Source organism: Rhyacophila brunnea, unplaced genomic scaffold (assembly GCF_057557595.1).
Source record: "Rhyacophila brunnea isolate RB1 unplaced genomic scaffold, BYU_Rbru_1.0 scaffold_22, whole genome shotgun sequence".
Lineage (NCBI taxonomy): Eukaryota > Metazoa > Arthropoda > Insecta > Trichoptera > Rhyacophilidae > Rhyacophila > Rhyacophila brunnea.
The window spans coordinates 12,483,336-12,502,206 of record NW_028232882.1 but is presented as its reverse complement, the minus strand read 5'-3'; the positions used below and the strand labels follow the sequence as shown (position 1 = coordinate 12,502,206).

At 34.7% G+C, this 18,871-nt stretch overlaps 1 protein-coding gene across 2 annotated transcripts in view; it reads right to left on the bottom strand.

Annotated features, from left to right (window-relative positions):
- The window catches only part of Usp7 (Ubiquitin-specific protease 7), a 30,016-nt gene extending 14,427 nt beyond the window's left edge, over window positions 1-15,589 (bottom strand). For both annotated transcript variants that reach the window (XM_085949992.1, XM_085949994.1), the window contains exons 1-11: window positions 15,214-15,589; window positions 14,904-15,030; window positions 11,830-11,945; window positions 11,328-11,641; window positions 6,147-6,310; window positions 5,462-5,721; window positions 4,385-4,559; window positions 3,987-4,179; window positions 1,429-1,582; window positions 368-504; window positions 25-121 (exon numbers count right to left, since the gene is read on the bottom strand). In XM_085949992.1, the coding sequence (XP_085806118.1) occupies window positions 25-121; window positions 368-504; window positions 1,429-1,582; window positions 3,987-4,179; window positions 4,385-4,559; window positions 5,462-5,721; window positions 6,147-6,310; window positions 11,328-11,641; window positions 11,830-11,945; window positions 14,904-14,979 (1,686 nt within the window). In that variant the 5' untranslated portion in view covers window positions 14,980-15,030; window positions 15,214-15,589. The remainder of the gene's footprint in view (window positions 1-24; window positions 122-367; window positions 505-1,428; window positions 1,583-3,986; window positions 4,180-4,384; window positions 4,560-5,461; window positions 5,722-6,146; window positions 6,311-11,327; window positions 11,642-11,829; window positions 11,946-14,903; window positions 15,031-15,213) is intronic.
- Between the last annotated feature and the right edge of the window lie 3,282 nt (window positions 15,590-18,871).

Below are 18,871 nucleotides of genomic sequence, written 5' to 3'. Positions count from 1 at the left end.
ATAATGAAATAAAGTCCTACTTACTGTTTCTATCCGTTTTTCTTCAGCTAGCCTGTCACCCAATTCACTGGGAATATCTGCCTGAGTACATTCTTGAAGCACTGTTTTTAATTGTGAATCCCTGAAACACAATAACAAATTGTAAACCACGAATAAATCTAAAGCTACGAAATCAAAGTGAAAAGTTTCTAAGCTGAGAAAAGCATTTATTTGCTGGTAGAAAGGTCTGATTATCAAAAATAAGTTAAACTGAGATTAAGATTCATTTCAAATGTAAAACATAAACCCATTACATATAAATATATTATTATAAATTTCATAACACTGAACACAGAAAATAGATGAAAAGGTCATTAGCAGTGCTCACCTAATATAAACCAACATGTAAGCATTGGTGCAGTGGCGGACGGTGAGCATCATGTCTTCGTCGTGCCCTCCAAAGTTGTGTTCGATCGCCTCTTGTTTGGTGCAACGCGAAACTACATCATCGTCAAACTTGCACCACTAAAATCGGAAACACAAAAATATTTTAATTTGTCTGTAATACACAAATCATCAACTATGTCATTTTAGTTAATTAAGTGTAGGTATTTCATTTGATATATTTTATTCTAACAAATATTATATTTATTAAAAACTATCAATACAGTATGATCGACCAAAGTAGCTTAATAATATTATGTAATGCAGGCAATCCATCATTGACGAGCCACAGTTGAAAATGTGCCGGCTTTTCTCACGGATGAATTAAAGATAGAGAAGATAGAGTAACAAGGTTCATTAATTTTTGATGATTGTGAAAGAGTAGTAAATTCGTCACAAATATTTCATAAAATGCAATGCAATCAATGCATGTGCAACGGGAAAAAAATGTGTAATGTCGTTTTTCTTGGTATTTAAAATGTTACAGACTGATGCTCCCATTCAGTAGCACATTTTTGGTCTTTAAACGAACATTGTCAGTTAGCAAAATGTTCCGAAATTGGCAGAACAACAATGAGGTCACCTCACACGTATCGTGCTACATCATGAACCGCACTAGTCAGTGAACTTTTTTTCTGCAGGCTTCGACTCGCGTCGTTCTTTGTTTTTAGTGGTTTTCTCTGTGGATTTTCTATTAAATTATTATCTATGTCTGCTGTTTACGTCTATTATGTATGGTCTTCAGGTTGGCTTCTGTTCAAAACATAATCTACGGATGCAATATCGCAAGCTATTTTAACGTACGTACTTACAAAATTAGCACGAATAATGAATAATAATTCAAAATACATTAGGCCCTCCTCCCACGGCGCAACTGAAATCTGACAGACCTGGTTGGTGATGGAACTCAAAAAGTGCACATTTTACCGAGAATACTAAACAATAAAAAACACATGGACAGTAGAACCAGTATGTAAATAAAAGTAATTATGATGGAATGCAAACCTTTCCATCGCCCTTAGGATTAATAAAGACGACATAATGTCCTCCGTGGTTATCTCCCGAATGCACCAGAACCGCATGAAGAGTATAATCAGCTGGAACCGATGACTTCTCTTGGAGGTATGCATCAAGATTTATGTGCTCGTAAAATTCAAACCTAAAATAAATCGACGGAATCAGTGATGTTTAAAAAAAATTGTGCAGCATTTCTCAACTGTCCCAAACAAAAGAATAATGACGTCTCCCTGACCACCAAAAAGAGTTATTTGGCTGCCTATTTATGTAGGAAATAAGTGATGTAACGTATTCCTTCACAGGCAGTGTTTATTGGAAATGAACAATATACATAGTAATTAACAAGACAACGCCATCCATTGATAACACAAATTCAAGTTTCAGGGCTTATCTTGTCAATATCTGCCACATTTGAGTGAATCTAGTATTGTACAGAACCTCGTTGGTAAGAAAACTGATAATTCGAAATTCGCCGTAATTCAAAATATTCCTGAAAAAAAAGTCCCTTGAACATTATTTTCATATAAAACCATACCTTTAATTCGAATTTCGTAATTCTAAATGATTTCAGAGTCCTGGCATATAAAAATATTCAATAAATTGTAATAAAGTACACTATTCCATGAGCCAGTCATTGAAAATTGTGACAGACTTTTCTTAAAACATCAAAAATTACTTATTTTATGAAGGTAATAAAAATAATCCTGGCATTTTATGACCCAATTTGGTAGGCACATCTATAATCGGAAACGAAATTAATGAAACACAACTTCAAAATTTTAAAAAAATTTAAAAAATCCAACTTTTTTCAAAATTTTAATATTTTTCCCCCATACATTTCATATTTCGTAATTCGAATTTTTTTTCGATTTTCGGTCCCATGGTATTTGTATTAACGAGGTTTTACTGTATTGAAATGCTTGTAGTTTGACTCGATGCTACGAGGGTGGGTCAATAAGTCCTTAGAAAAGCCGACAGGTGGCGCGACTAGTACTGTAAGCGGTTTGTTTTCATGCAGCGGCACTACCGATTCAGTATGCTGCGAAGTTTCAATCAGATTGGTCGGGTTGTTGTGTGTTTCTCGTACATTTAAAAAAAAAATTTGCTTGTGGAAAATGGAAAAATGGAAAATGGAGAAAATTGAGTTTAGAGCTGTTATTAAACATTTTAATATAAAAGGGTTAACAGCAAAGGAAATAAAAAATGAGTTGGATTTAGTTCACGGCATATCTGCTCCTTCACTTGCAACTATTTATAACTGGTTAAATGAATTTAAACGTGGTCGTACATCAACAAAGGATGCACCACGCTCAGGACGTCCTGTAGAGGTGACTACACCAGAAATGATCAATAAAATCCACGATATGGTGCTAAGTGACCGAAAATTAAAGTTGAGTGAGATAATTGAGGTTACAGGGATCTCAAAAGGTAGCGTCATTTCTATTTTACATGACAAATTGGGCATGAAAAATATTTCTGCAAGATGGGTGCCGCGTTTGCTCACAGTCGACAATAAACGCAATAGGGTGGTGGCCTCTAAAGCCCTGTTGTCGCTCATGCAACGCAATCCGGATGAATTTTTTCGTCGCTTTGTGACTGTAGATGAAACATGGATACACCACTATACTCCCGAGACGAAAGAACAGTCAAAGCAGTGGATTGCGAAAGGCGAACCATGTCCAAAGAAGGCGAAAACCGTAAAATCAGCTGGTAAGGTTATGGCTACTGTATTTTGGGATGCACGTGGAATTATTTTCGTTGACTATTTGGAAAAAGGAAAAACAATAACAGGGGATTATTATGCATCTTTATTGGACCAGCTAAAAAACAAAATTGAAGAAAAACGGCCTCATTTAAACAGGAAAAAAATCCTCTTTCATCAGGACAATGCCCGTGTTCACACATGTTTACGATCAATGGCTAAAATTGAAGAATTGAAGTTCGAATTGGTCGACCACCCACCGTATTCGCCAGATTTAGCCCCCAGTGACTTTTTCCTTTTCCCAAACTTAAAAAAATGGCTAAGTGGACAACGTTTTTTTCAAATGAAGAAGTCATCGATCGGACAAATGCTTATTTTGAGGACCTTCCGAAAACTTATTTTTCTGACGGTTTAAAAAAAATTGAGAAACGTCTAACCAAGTGTATTGAGCTCCAAGGAGATTATGTTGAGAAATAAAAAAAAAAATACAAAAATAAAAACTGTTTTAATGCTTTTTTCTAAGGAATTATTGACCCACCCTCGTAGCATTAATATTGTGAAGTTGATATGAACGAATCTGCAATGCAATTTGAATTGAAACCAATTTTAATCATAATTTAGTTTCACTTTCAAATACTCTTCTCCTCTCCTCCAACATTTTTGGGACAAATACAATTTGTCTTAATGATAGTCGGTGAATTGAATGGACGGTTGATAACAAATAAACTTAAAATTACAAGACCCAAATGATTCGGAATGGTGCCACATGTTTCTTAATTATTATCCACCTATTGAATAGTCACCTTTTAGTGAAAGAACTGTTGTATGAATATGAATGTCTTACCTATCATTAAATTTAACAGAACAGTCGGTGACGGGATCGTATTGAAACCTCATTAGGTGTAGATGCAGGACGGGGGGGAAGGAGGCGAAGATGACTCCCTTGTCGGCCTCCTGCAGTCCGTGTTCACCCGCATCGTATTTGTTGTCACCCTCTAATGTCTCCGTCGAGACGTAATCTTTGAAGGATTCGTCGACTGAACAAAAGGAGAATCGGTTTAGAAGACTTCCAGATAATAATATGTGATAATAAACAGGTACCTAACTACATACATTATGTACTCCATTAGCAGATTAATTTTATTAAAAGATAGTAAAAAGATAATAACTAAACCCAATTATGTCGATAACCTTCAAAAGCAATATTTACGGTCGGTTCAAACATGATCATGATATACTCACTATTCTTCTTTCCTTTGATGTTGAGCTGTATGTCGTAAAACGTTTCCAGCCGTGTGCTAGAGCAGGTGACATTTTTACATTTGATGTATGAGGTCATTTTTCCTTCAAACAACTTTGGCACCGTTCCCTCGACGCATGTGCCTTTCATCTTACTCTCCAATTTGTCTAGTAACACCTGAGAAAATAGAAATTATTAATTATTCATTTCTGTAAAAATGACATCAATAATTATTATTCGCCCTGTCAATTTAAATGTTACGCATTTGTGGTACCTACCAGTGGCCTTTTCTAGGATGATTTCTGACCAGCACAGTAAAAAATAATCTGGGCGCCAGCGAAAATTATACATTGATAAAAGCAAGTTTGGTCAAAACTCACAATGTCAAATCTACATAATATTATTAAATTCATCCCAAATGCTCAATAGATAGATATAGAACAATACAATTACTTGGGTAGGCATTCGAACAAGCACCGTGCATTAACGATAAATATACTAATGGATAATCAAACAGTATATTTAAAGCATACCAAGTAGAGATCTGAAAGAAGTTACCAATGACCCTGAGAATGAATAGATTTTAAAAATTTTATGAATTTAACTTGCATTGATAAAAAAAACTTGTCTCACTTCATCATACAAGCCAGTTGATAAAGGCAAGCAGTGGGGCGGTCTTTTGTGAGGCGTTTACTGCCGGATATTGGACCTAGATGACCAGCCTTTGATAAATCGATCCTATCTTGGTTCTAGCATAGTAAATACATCACATTCACACAATTCACAAATATTTCAAATATCACTATCGCAAGGGTGTATAAAAATTCACCAGGGATGATTTTCAACCCATCTGCATACCCTGTGGGGTACATTACGATATATAACAAACCATCATGTATGTGGAATCAAAATAAAAGGCAATATCAAAACTATGACATTAGACCTATTTTTGTACGTCATAATGAGACAGCAGATCTTGTATGGCAATTATCATAATCAACCCATTCACATGAGTGAATTGTACTTGCAAATGACTCTGTGAGCATGCTAACATTGGCAGTAAATCGATAGGCTCTCACCCTAAGAAATTCTTGGACATCATGCTGCATGAAGGAGTCAAGTGTCTCCCAGCCGAAACTCTTGGTGAGTTTCTTGGTGCCGACGGGTTTATCTGAGAACTGCAGCTCGTGGAAGACTCTCTGCAGGGCGAGGGCCACCGACCTGGTGCTGTCATCTGACTCGGTCGGCATCTTGTACACCGCCTTCCGCAGCTGGTTCGTGAAATATAACGTTTGCAACAGCGAATTCATGTAACAGGTCGCACCTTGATTCTTCAAACCTGCAAACAAATACATCCATTTTCAGTATTGTAACTATATTACGAGAAAGTAAAATTTAATTTAACAAGTTTCCACAGCTTTTGACTCTTCTTATCTTGTTGACTGCGGAGCATTTAATTACTATTTAATTACCGCATTTAAATAACATGCTAATGATATCGAATGGCCAATTAATTAGTGTACAACAGGTGTACCGTCCGCGTAGAAAGGATTAATATCATCAGTGTTCCCGTGCAGTTTTGCAGCACACATGTCAACGAAAACCTCATTCTATAGAGATAGAGCATGAATTTAAATGAACAAAGGACAGGGAATCATGCATACATTGTAACCATAATATGTCAAAAGAAGTTGCTATTGTGGTTACGAGTGACGGTTTCCAGGAAGAGATTCCAGAGGAGAAAATTTGAAATTATAAACTAACCAACAAAGCCAGTGTGTTTTTTTGAATCCCATGAAACTCCATGGGGAGCTTCAGCCGAGACATGGACCTCCAGCGTGATGGTGTCGTCCTTCACATAACCCTTTTCTGGATCCAGTACGTCACTCCAACCCATGAAGTGCGAAAATCCCCAATCATTTTCTTTACTGTAATTAAAATAATTTGAAGGTATACAATATTACATTTCGATACGGAAACAACTCAAAAATGATATTCTAAGTTAACGGTGTTTGACTTCTCTTGTACAAACTGTTCTTTCCTTGAAAACTGTTTTTTTAGGGAAACAAGACTTTTTTGATATTTTCAATCAAACGCCCACGGTGGCCGCGCGGCATAAGCGTTGGACTACAAAGCCGTGGGTCCCAGGTTCGAATCCTGGGTCTGGCAAGTACACATATTGTTTTTCAATTTGTGTGTGTCGGGGTATGGACCTAATAGGTTGAGCAAGTGGCTGACATCCATTTCTCGTAAAAAACAAAATCTGTCAATACAAACCTCCACTCTGTGGAGGCCCATATGATCCTATCAGGTTCGGACATGGTCAAAAAATTTTATAGTTCAGTAATGGTACGTTTACATCTGATACCTATACCGTTATACTTATTTTATGTGTCTGACATAAAATTTCACTTACTGTTTACACCTGCATTGATCTGACATCAAATTCTCGTATACTTCTCGTTGAAATAAAGTCTCTACACTTTATTCAATGGCAACATTTGGAATAAATATATGCGGTGTTTACATATGGCATTGTAACTTATTCGGACACTTATTTCGTATACTTCTCAAAAACGTTGTGTCAGTTGTATTCTCTTATCAATATTTTTTGATAAAGAGAATATCGAAACAGGTGAAATAGAAAATTGAAGTTGGCAAAATGAGGAATCAACACATAACCCATTACCTCTAGAACAGCAAGGGAGTAATAATTATTCCTTGGATGCAAAAGATATACGAGAAGAATTTTGGGAATATTTTGACAGTTCTCAAGTAGAGTTATCTTGGCAATATAAAATATTATAGGTACTTACTACATATAAAATTTTAAAAAACTAATAAATTAGGTATAGTTTTTGAAATCGATAGTTTTACATACCTACCTACCCACTTAAATTAACTTTAAATGTGAAGTCGATAAAAGTGCACTATTTGGAACGGCCCTCAAAAATCAATCATTTTGATGAGTCCACTTGGAGAAACTATATTTCTAAGTGAAATTGATTCTTATTCCTTATGAATTGAGTATATTTAAAAAGTGCCAAAATGTCACTCTATCCATATATCTAGTGTTTATAGCAGTTACTTTTAAAAAAGTTGATTTTTGAGGGCCGTTCCAAATAGTGCACTTTTACCGTGAAGTCTAATAATATTAAATAATATCGATCAATTAATTCGTCAATATCTGTCTTAAACCACTTCTTTTTATCACTCATCATGGATAATAATTTATTGCATACTGTTTCCGAAATAATATCAACTTCACCAGCTGTCAAACTACGAATAATGTGTCAGATGCTTGACATAAAAGTAGACGGCAGCTCAACTTCGGTGATATATCGCTGCAAGTTCGGACTTGTCGTACACGCGGTGTTTACATTTAGGTATATAAGTAGTTGGAATAAATGACAGGTGAGTGTCGACACACGCAAAATAAGTGGCTGATACAAATATAATTACTGTTTACACTAATGGTACGTTTACATCTGACACTTATACTGTTATACTTATTTTATGTGTCTGACATAAAAATTCACTTACTGTTTACACCTGCATGGATCTGACATAAAATGCTCGTATACTTCTCGTTGAAATAAAGTCTCGACACTTTATTCAATGGCAACATTTGGAATAAATATATGCGGTGTTTACATATGGTATTGTAACTTATTCGGACACTTATTTCGTATACTTCTCAAAAACGTTATATCAGTTGTCAATATGGGAATGTTAAAAAAGAAAGCAGCGAGTGTTATTATTTTCTATCTTTCTATAAGTCTTTTGGCAACAAAAAGGAGGAAAAAATGGTCTAGATCAGGGGCGGGCAAACTTTTTGGATGGAGGGCCAAATTCAAGAATTCAAAATGAGCGGCGGGCCGCAAGTAAAACACCATTTTTAGATATACACTATTTATTATCACGAAAAATAAACATTACAAAAAAATGAATGAGAAGAATGAAAGTGTTGTACATTTTTTCAAATTCAGGTGTTAATTTTATGGTTGATATTTTCAAAACTGCTTGTAAATGGGCATCGGAGATATTTGATCGTAAAGAATTTTTATTGAGGTTCATGATCGAAAATGTTTGTTCACATATATAGGTTGATCCAAAAACAACGAACATTTTTCTTGCATAATCTTTAAGTTGTTCGAATTTGTCTGAATTAAGGGCATTGTAAAATTTGGATATATCTTCACGACGATGCAATTCTCTTAAATCAGTGTCACAGTGCAGACCAATAATCTCAAGTTGTAGGTAGCTCTGTCAGTACACTATCAATATCTATTGAAAATGGATCGCGTACTGTTGCTAAACTTGTCTCAATTTTTCGGAAGTCACCAAATCTTTGTAAAAAATCGTCATTCAGAGCTTTAATAATTTTACCATATTCTTCACATTTATATTCTGGTATATTCAGCAACTTCAAAGTTGGAAAGTGGTCCACGTTCTTATTCGATATTTGTCGAAGGAACAACTTGAGTTTTAATTGAAATCCATTCAAACTCTTCACCATATCGTGGGCATATATTATTTTTCCTTGCAACGCAGAGTTAAAAGTATTTAAATATATCACGATGTTCAACATAGAAAATAGTGTTACATAGTGTGAGACGAGACGCAAGGAAGACATACTGAGATAATCCATTAACGAAACAACAAATTCTTCAAATTTTAATCTATTGTCAATATTTAAAAAAAATATATAAAAAAAGTAATTCGTAATCAGAAGTACAATTAATGATGGCGGGCCGCAAAAAAGTACCCGGCGGGCCACATGCAGCCCAGTTTGCCCTCCCCTGGTCTAGATGGATGCAGGAATGGATTCAGCGACGAGAAGAACTAGGTGCCTTCCGTTTAATGTCAGAGTTTAAAATCGAAGATCCAACTCAATTTGTGAACTTTAGTTTGCAAGATTGGACCTTTTGCCAAAAAACAAGACACAATTCAGAAATGCGTAGAAGAACGATTAACAGTAACATTGCGATATCTAGCACTTGATCGTCATTGCATATTCAATATAATATTATCGTACCTAATACGAGTGCAGGTGTGGGCCAAAATGAATTAGGTAATACCATTTGAAGCGCATTTTTTCTTCACAGAGTGCATCAGAATTAATCGTATGTGCCGAGAACAAGCGATATTTTATTTTCGAACAAAATCCATAGAACACGGCACATCCGATGTATTTCTCATTGTCCTATGATTTTTGACAGATCGCTACAGTACATTTATTAACGTAAACGTTGGGCATACATTCATGGTGTACCTATGATAATTGATTGTCCGTTGTTTTAGAAATATACATATGCAATTCACTAGGTACCTGTCAAACTACGAATAATGTGTCAGGTACTTGACATAAAAGTAGACGGTGGTCCAACTTCGGTGATATATCGCTCCAAGTTCGAACTTGTCGAATACGCGGTGTTTACATTTGCGTATATAAGTAGATTGAATAAGTGGCAGGTGAGAGTCGACACACGCAAAATAAGTGGCAGATACAAATATACTTACTGTTTACACTTAAGTGAATATGGTGTCATACATAAATATGACGATATTAGTGTCAAATGTAAACGTACCATAAGTGAATATGGTGTCATACATAAATATGATGATATTAGTGTCAAATGTAAACGTACCATAAGGAACCAACCTAGACATTGTAGAACTAAAATAATCCCTGAAGGTTTATTTTATGACACATCGAGGACTTTTTGAATTGCTTTTTAAAAGAATTATCAATTTTTTTAATTGTTTCTCTATTAAACTAATGTATCGATTTGCTATTTACATTGTGATGCTTCTTCAATGATTGGGTATGAATCTTGTGTATAGTATTTTCCGGGAGGTAACTGTCCTAAAGAGTCATCGTTTCTACAGTTGCTTTATAGAAATAGTATAATTTTGTATCAAGATCTTTCTTCACTCAGTCTTGAAAAAAATATTGTTTGCAGCCGCCAGTAATCTACACCAAAAGTTCATTGATGATAGATTTTGCTTCTGGTGATGACAATAATTGACTATACACATTTAGCTGACATATTGACACTCCTACGTAAAAGGTTTGAACTGCATCACTGGCTATTTTGACTTAATTGCCTTTTATTAAATAATTTTAAAGATAATAAAATGATATCGAAAAAAAACAAAAATTCAAACAATATTTTATAAGCATAACTAAAAAATTATGATTCCAACGTTTAAATTAACATGGTGTCGTTAAGATTTATTAAAATCATACTACAGTGGAACCTCGATTTACCGTTCTCGCATAAATCGTTTTCCCGCTTGGATCGTTCATTTTTAAAAGTCCCGCCAAACACCCATAAGAACAATGTTAAATAATCCCGCATTAACCGTTCCCCGATTTATCGTTTTCCTCGATCTATCGTCTAAATATTATGGTCCTGTCAAAAATATTATCCCGATTGAGCGTTTTTGTCAAATATTTTTCATTTCGCTTTTGTAGAATTGTTTATGATACATACAGACCTTTCAGTCGTGTCGCTTTATGTCGCTTTTTTTCTAATCGTAAACCTGGAATGTTCGAGTGTTAATAATAATTGGTTGATGTATGGTGATGGATATGACAATCTGCAGGCGCCTTTTCGGCGCAGTGAGTATATACACATATTCTTTAAGGATATTATGAAAGAACTTGATATATAACTGCGTATTTTAATGTTTACACAAAATCTTTATGAGTCTGGCCTTTATTTTTTTAGGGTCCCTTCAAAAACGTAGAATCGGGGTGAGACTGTACTGAAAAGTTACCAATTTGCAGTTCCGACCTTATACGTAGGTGTCAAATCTAACTTTATAGATAGTTTATCATTACCTAGAGATCATATCATATTTCTGTTTGCAACAAAAAATGTTGCACCAGTTATCGGTTTTACAGAAAACCCTGCAAAAATTCGAGGTTGTCTATACCTGAAGAAGAGATGCTGTATCTTGCGGATGAAGGGTTCGGGTTTGGCCTTGTGGGAGTGCAGCTTGAGCTCGGCGATGGCGTAGCAGGACCAGCTGGAGGACTCGCTCTCCCCGTTGCACTGCAGGAAGAAGCCCAGAGACTTCTGCTGCTTGTCAACCTGCGGGCTGTGCCGCGGCATGATCATGATCTTCCACGGCAGGTTTCGTACATAGCACGGCGGCGAGAGCACAGATTCCTTGATGCGGCTGAAGTTCTGCACCGTGAATGTGAACGTCGCCTCCGAGCGTGCCTCATCGTCGACCATCTCCGCATCCTGCGACAAACGTTTTCTTTTAATATTCCTCTCTTTTCAAAATTATTTTTTCAGCAATTGCTATATCTATTTTAGCTAAAATTACAATTATAACAATAAATGGAAGACTGTCCTAAGCGATGACAGCTTCATTTGCTATGGAAATTATATTAAATATACAAATTGTACATGTAATGAATTGTAAAGACCTGAATAGCTGCCCCGGCGACATCCTGGTTCTGTGGACCGATCATCACATCTCCGTTGGCACTGCGCTCCGTTATTTCGCCACCCCCGGTGTCCGTTAGAGTTTCAACTGTTTCCACTGAAACCGAACAAGGCAATGGTTTATTAATTATTACACTTTGAACCAATCTGCACTGTGTTATTACACAATAGAAAATGGATAGAAATGCTCATTTCTGAAACCGACAACCCCCTCATGAATTTGAGATAGCTCCATTATTTTCTTTATTTGATGGATGCTGAACAAAAAAAAAAAACCAGTCCAAACAGTGTGCCACACAATATTTATGCATACAGCGAGAACCAGCGACAAACACGTACTTACTGATAAAGTCAATAGATTTAAATCCAAAAAAAAATTAAGTTGCTTAAATTAACAGTTTAAAAACTTATTATTTTGAAAAAAGGTAAATTTTGCAGGATCAATTAAAAAAGCACACTGATTACTAAAATTGATACAATGTTGCCGTATTCTAAATACCTCTTTTGAGTCATATTCTGAGATAATCGAAAAAAACTGCTTTCAAAAATAGGTAATCGTAAATATATGTTTTAACATTTTGTATAGATCCTAATCATAAATTAAAATTGGATAATCATATTTTTTTTATAATATACTTATTATTTATTATAGAATGGTAAAATCGTAGCTTTTTATCACATCGGATTAATTCTATATGCACCGTGTTGAATACATTGAATCATGTGTAAACATGCCGTGTTCACATAAGATTTTAATACTGATCTATTGCGGCGGACGCTGTGTCATAGGATTAATTACGGTGTATGATTTTGGATGCTCTCACATAGTATTAATTTAATATCGATTTCATTTGGTGATTTAATTTTTTATTTGATCTTTCCACAAGTGACATAATACATATGGTACAGAATAAAAATGTCTATCACATGGTATCAATAACTAATTTTCATCAAAATCACCACATAGGAGGTACAGTGACGATAACTCATTTATTATTCATTGAATTCGAATAAATCCTTTAAATATTTATAGGTATTGAATTCTTCTTTTATTTATTTATATTTTAAGTTAATTTTGTGTCCCACTGTGGAATTAAGAAAACATGTCAAATATAGTTTTTTGTATTTTTTTAGCTTTTTTTGATACAAAATGACAAAGGTAAAAATTCCATGATAGAAGTAAATGATAAAAGAGAGATATACTAAAACTGGACCTAAATAATATAATACTCTTCAAGATATTTAGAAGATAAAGGGCCATTTTATGTTTTTTATTCTCTCAAACACCTCATACTTACTACCAAACTGGTACAAACAAGTTTAACAAATTTAAATGAAAATAGATTTTATAAATCAAATTCTAAAATAATATATCAGACTCTATATAACAATTTAAGTATAATACCTACCTATATTATACTTTTTTAACACTACAACAGGCCACGAGGTCCATGTAATCGAAGTGAAACAATCAGAAACACCCAGATTTAGAGAAAATCACATAAATATATTGTGATCTCACCGGGATCGAACCCGGAGCCCTTGGATAAAAGGCCAGCGCCTTACGCATTGGACTACGAGGGCTGCAATGATGAAGTGTTGTGCAAAAGTTTGTAATCATCATGTAGATATGTATATATTATGATGCCTGAGGTATATTTCAATATACAAAAATATTATACACATACATATTTTGACACATAAGAAACATGATCATTCAATGCACCTCATTTAATTTAAAAATAATTCTTTTAGTAACAATTTAGAATATTTTAAATACGATAGGTACCAAAATAATTATGGAGTTATCATGGTTCCAGTTTGCTCTGGTTAAAATTATGTTTGTTATGTACATCTCATATAAATAGCATATTGTGAAGCACGGATAATTGCTCCAAAAATGTTAAAAACAAACAAAAAAAAAAGCTTTTAGTACATGACAGCAACTAACACTTTTTTTGGTTGGAATGATTATTACGATCATTTAAAGCCGTATTTCTTGGTTATAGTCATTACAGAGTAATGTTTAAATTGTGGTTATAGAATGCAATGGCAACAGAAGAATGCAAGTCCAATAGGACTACATGGGACCCCTTGCCTTTTCGGCCTTTCAATAAAGCCAGCAATTGCACAAAATATTCTTCTTCTTCTTCCGACCATGTCCAATCCTAATAAAATCATATGGGCCTCCTCAGAGTGGAAGTTTGTATTAACAGATTTTGTTATTACGAGAGATGGATGTCAGCCACTTGCTCAACCTATTAGGTCCATACTCTGACTCATACACAAATTGAAAAACAATATGTGCACTTGCCAGACACAGAGGATTCGAACATGGGACCCACGACGCTTTTGGCCGACGTTTAAGCCGCCAAGGCCATAGGCTATAAAAATAGTTAAGTACTTCTTCAAACATTTTATGTTAAAGAAAAATATATAGAAAATATTATACTTTATTAAAGTATTTTAATTATGGTGACCAATGACAGATTAATTATTACGGTGAAATAGAGAAAAATATGACAGTACCTTGTTGCACATCAATTTATTTCTATGTCCACTAAATAATTTAATATCACCAATTGAATGCATCGCGAGAACATTGACACATTGAATTTCTTTTGTTTTGTTATGATATTGAAAGTGTTCCAAATTTAAAACAATGTCACACCACAGAGAATACTTTTTTTCTAAGGGAGTGACTTAAGTGTCTATTATTAGTCGATAAGTGTCAAATTCGACAACTAATCTTGAAAACAGTAAATACATACTTAGGCAAAGTTAAATTATAAATCAATATTTACACAATTTCATAAAACAATGAATGTAAGTGAAAGCTGATTTTTACTCAGCTACCCTATTAATTATATTTACCGAATGCTTTTACAACATTTATTGATTTATTTAAGCGTGTTAATGATAATACCCGATAATTTGAATGCAAATGCGAATTTGCCATGCAAATCTTCCAGCAATGTTTATATTAAGTCAGTTGCACAAGATTGGAACAAAGGATTTGAAAGTCATCGGCGTGAACACCGAAGTCGTAACTTACCGTCTTGTGTTTCCATTTCTTCAACCTGGCTGACATTATTATCTGGTTGCCTGTCAGCCGCAGGCGAGTGGTTCATGTTAGCCGGGCGCGCCACCGGGAGATCTCGCCCCGCACAATCAGTAACGTCCTAAACAAATCAATTCATTAATCTACAGCGAAAAACGAGCGTAGAACTATTAAACAATGCCCACCGCCCGGCTAAATCGATATAATACTCCATAAAACTTTTCACAGTCACTACTTCGTTGTTCTTTAATGTGCAATGTAATACATCAATGTCAATAATAGGATCATATCATTAATTGATTACCTTTAGCGCCAGAGGGTTTGGCCCTTTGGACTTTTTGGACACTCGGTTAGAATGATTTTGCGGATTTTGAGAGTTTTGGATCGAGAAATGGGAATTGTGTGAGTTATTTTTATTCGCGGATGAGTTGGTCACTTTGACAAAGTGTTTGCTTGCGGTGCGCCCAATGTCTGCAAATTTTCCAGCCCTCTTTTTGAGAGAATCTGGCGGTTGCCACAAATAATCGATTAGTAAGGTTTAATTTGATGTTCCGTGAACCACATGTGGGCATTAAGCGATTATAATAAACTGTGTTCACTAAAATTTACGGCGGCGGGACACTTCTTTTCATGTGAAAATAAACAAAATGGCTGGATAATTCAATTTCCAGCTTGTGCCTGTCGGCAAATATTTTCTATGGATTTAGCCTGTTCGAATATTTACATTACTTGCCAGCTACTAGTTTAATTAATATTGTCTATTGTCATGTCATGGATATCTGACAATATGAAAAGTAATTACCTAAATAACAACTCAAATATCGAATAAATTATTGATAATATTTAATGAAAAATAAATGATCTGAAATGAAATATAGTGAAATAATAATTTATAAATCATAGTCACACGTAGCAATACATGAATACAATACTAACGGTATCAACGGGTAGGTGATTTTTATTAAGTAAGTAGGTAGTACCTATATACCTACAAAAACAAATTATAAATAAAAGTAGGTACCTACTAAAATTTGTTAAAGATACTAATTATATAAAGCTATTCACGTTCACCAACGACAATCAAAACATATAATATAAAACGCATAGAATGGTTACTCGAGAGAAATAAAGAACTATGCGCCAAAAAATCATATGGCAAATTTCAGTATATTATTTTATGAGCAATCTTCAATGTTCTTTAAAGAGTTCACTATGCTATAAAACATATGGCTAATCCATGTATATCAGCGATTTCCAACCTGTGAAGCGCGGAGTGTTGCAAAGGGAGGTGCGAAAGTTTAACAATGGAGCCACAGGTTTGCAGTTTGCTAATGCATAGTTTATATAACGGCCGCTAGTTATAAACTACATAAAAAATAGTCCTATACGAGGAATTACGAGCTAGCTCGGAAGAGTAGAACGCGGTCCGAGTAGCTCGTATCCTAGTAATAAGTATGAAGCTGTCTCATCGGTCCGATTGTACTCGGATCGTGGCAACACGGCTTAACTATCGATGAAATTATTTGGCGCTTTTGACACGTCATCATGAGTAGGTCATTATTTATCTGCGTAACCTATTTTGTTAACGAGTAGTAATAAAATTCGACATGTCATTCCGACTTCAACCAAAGGTTCGTACCATTCAACCTGAATCAAACAAATCAAACTAAACCATAGACAATATACTTACAAATTGTACAAATTGTGAAAGTAGACCAGAAATGGTTTGAGATTTGACGTTTGGTTCAGTGTATCATTGAAAATCAAACCATTCTCGGACCATCAGAAATGGTTTGACATGAAACGTCAAACTGATTCGGACGATCCATAGACTAATGGCAATTTGTCAAAGTGTTGATAAGCATTATTCGGCACGATATCGGGAGGTGTTTATATTAATATGTTGGACATTTACACCATAGAAGTTTACTTGAATTAGGTATATTATAGTTTAATATACAATACCTATTATTCATAAGTAACCATACGCGAACAAGAAGCCGCTTTTGGTCTTATTATCTCAAAATCCAACCATAGTTTCTATGCAAAGAGCTCGATTTAATATCATTACTACAATTATTATTTCAGACCAAGATTTTATTTATATTTTGTAACGGAGATTCTAAACTACAAACTGTGTTAAATCAACCCGGAATGATCTTTATATTACCTACCAAACGAATTTTATCAATTTAATATGTTCGATTGTCGTCTAAGTCACAAAATCATACTGTCGACATGAACAAGTGGTCAATTTATTATAAAAAGCTCTTATCAAAAGTATTTTTTAAAAACTTGTCATACCTATAAATCTTATAAATTAACTAAGTAAATGGTTACCTATTCACGAAGCATTCTTTATATTTTGTACATTTAAAATAAATGAATACGAATTTGTATTATTGTAGACAACGATAGGAGGTTAGAATTCCATAACAAGTTGACGTTTCAATAAATATGTTTCTATTTTAGAGACTGACATGTTATGAAATAATTTTAAGTACTGGCAGCACTAATTAGTCGTCAGAAAAGCGTTTCCGTGAACATTTACCAAACGGTCCCAAACCAAACGGTCCCATTTCATTTGTTTGATTCAGGTTGAATGATACAGACTTTCAGTGTATCGAAAATCAAACCGTTCTCGGACCATCAGAAATGGTTTGACATGAAACGTCAAACCAATTCGGACGGTTCATAGACTAATGATGATCTGTCAAACGTCAGAAAAGCGTTTCCGTGGATATTCTACCAAACGGTCCCAAATCCAATAAATCCAATCTTGTGATTTGATTTGTTCAATTCAGGTTGAATGATACGAACCTTATAATAGCAAGCTTGAACAGCTTAGCAGTGTTGCCAACCGTACTATGATTAAAGTATCATTCTGTATTATTATTCTGGTCCGCGTACTATGTAGGTAGGTACGATAAAAGAATTTAATTATGAATGTCGTAAAAATAAATTTAACTAAAAGATTTAATTTCGACATTAAAAGTATCTAAAATCCATAATTTTTTAATTTTTCGTACTATAAATTAGTGCAATGTACTATAACTGCGTAATATAAGAAGAATATTGGGGAGCCGAAAAACTCCGCCTAGACGTCTAACAACGTTTTAAAGATAAAATCAGAGAAAAAAATATAGCACGTAAGGAGTGGCAGGAGCTAAAACTCCTCACATCCAAAACCATTTATAACAGGTTGATACCCGAGATCAGAAAAGAACTCGCAGAACTAGATGACGCCCTGGCAGTGTTGCCATCTTTTTCTATGCTTTTTATTTTCTGTAAAAAATATAGTACAGGAACATTTTTCGGCTTAAATCCTTTAAAATTATAGTATTTTGGCATATTTGGCGTAAAATTATAGTATTTTACATTTTTTGCAGAATCAAAATTATAGTATTGTACTATAATTATAGTACGGTTGGCAACACTGCGCCCTGGTGCCAAAAAGTCAGTAATTTAATTAAGGCCATACCTCAGTTGAGACACGGTCTAAAAAGATCGTCGCTAGGCGATGCGCGGATTGCGGGTCGCGGGTGCAAATGAGGCATGTCAAACCAAATATAATTTGTCTTATAAATCCAACATGCGTCCATTTAATGTTCTGTTTATTGTTTTATCAGTAACAATAATAATATATTCATTGACATGTGTTCTTTTTAAAGTAAATGGGTAACGTTTTAAGTCATCTTTACACGATTTAAGAATTATTACGGCCGTTGCCATCACGAAGCAAAATGACGTGTTTCCGGCTCTACGTTGTCTCTCCGAATGGGAGCGAGTGCAAAATTTCGTCGCGCCTATGGTTGAAAATTATTTGCCGTTTCACTGATGAATCACCGGGCAGCCCACCATATTGGTCCCTAACCAACATTTTAAGACAGACTAAACAAAAGATAACTCATGTCCAAGGACCTAATGGTCCAGTATAATATTCATCCATAGATAACGCCAAA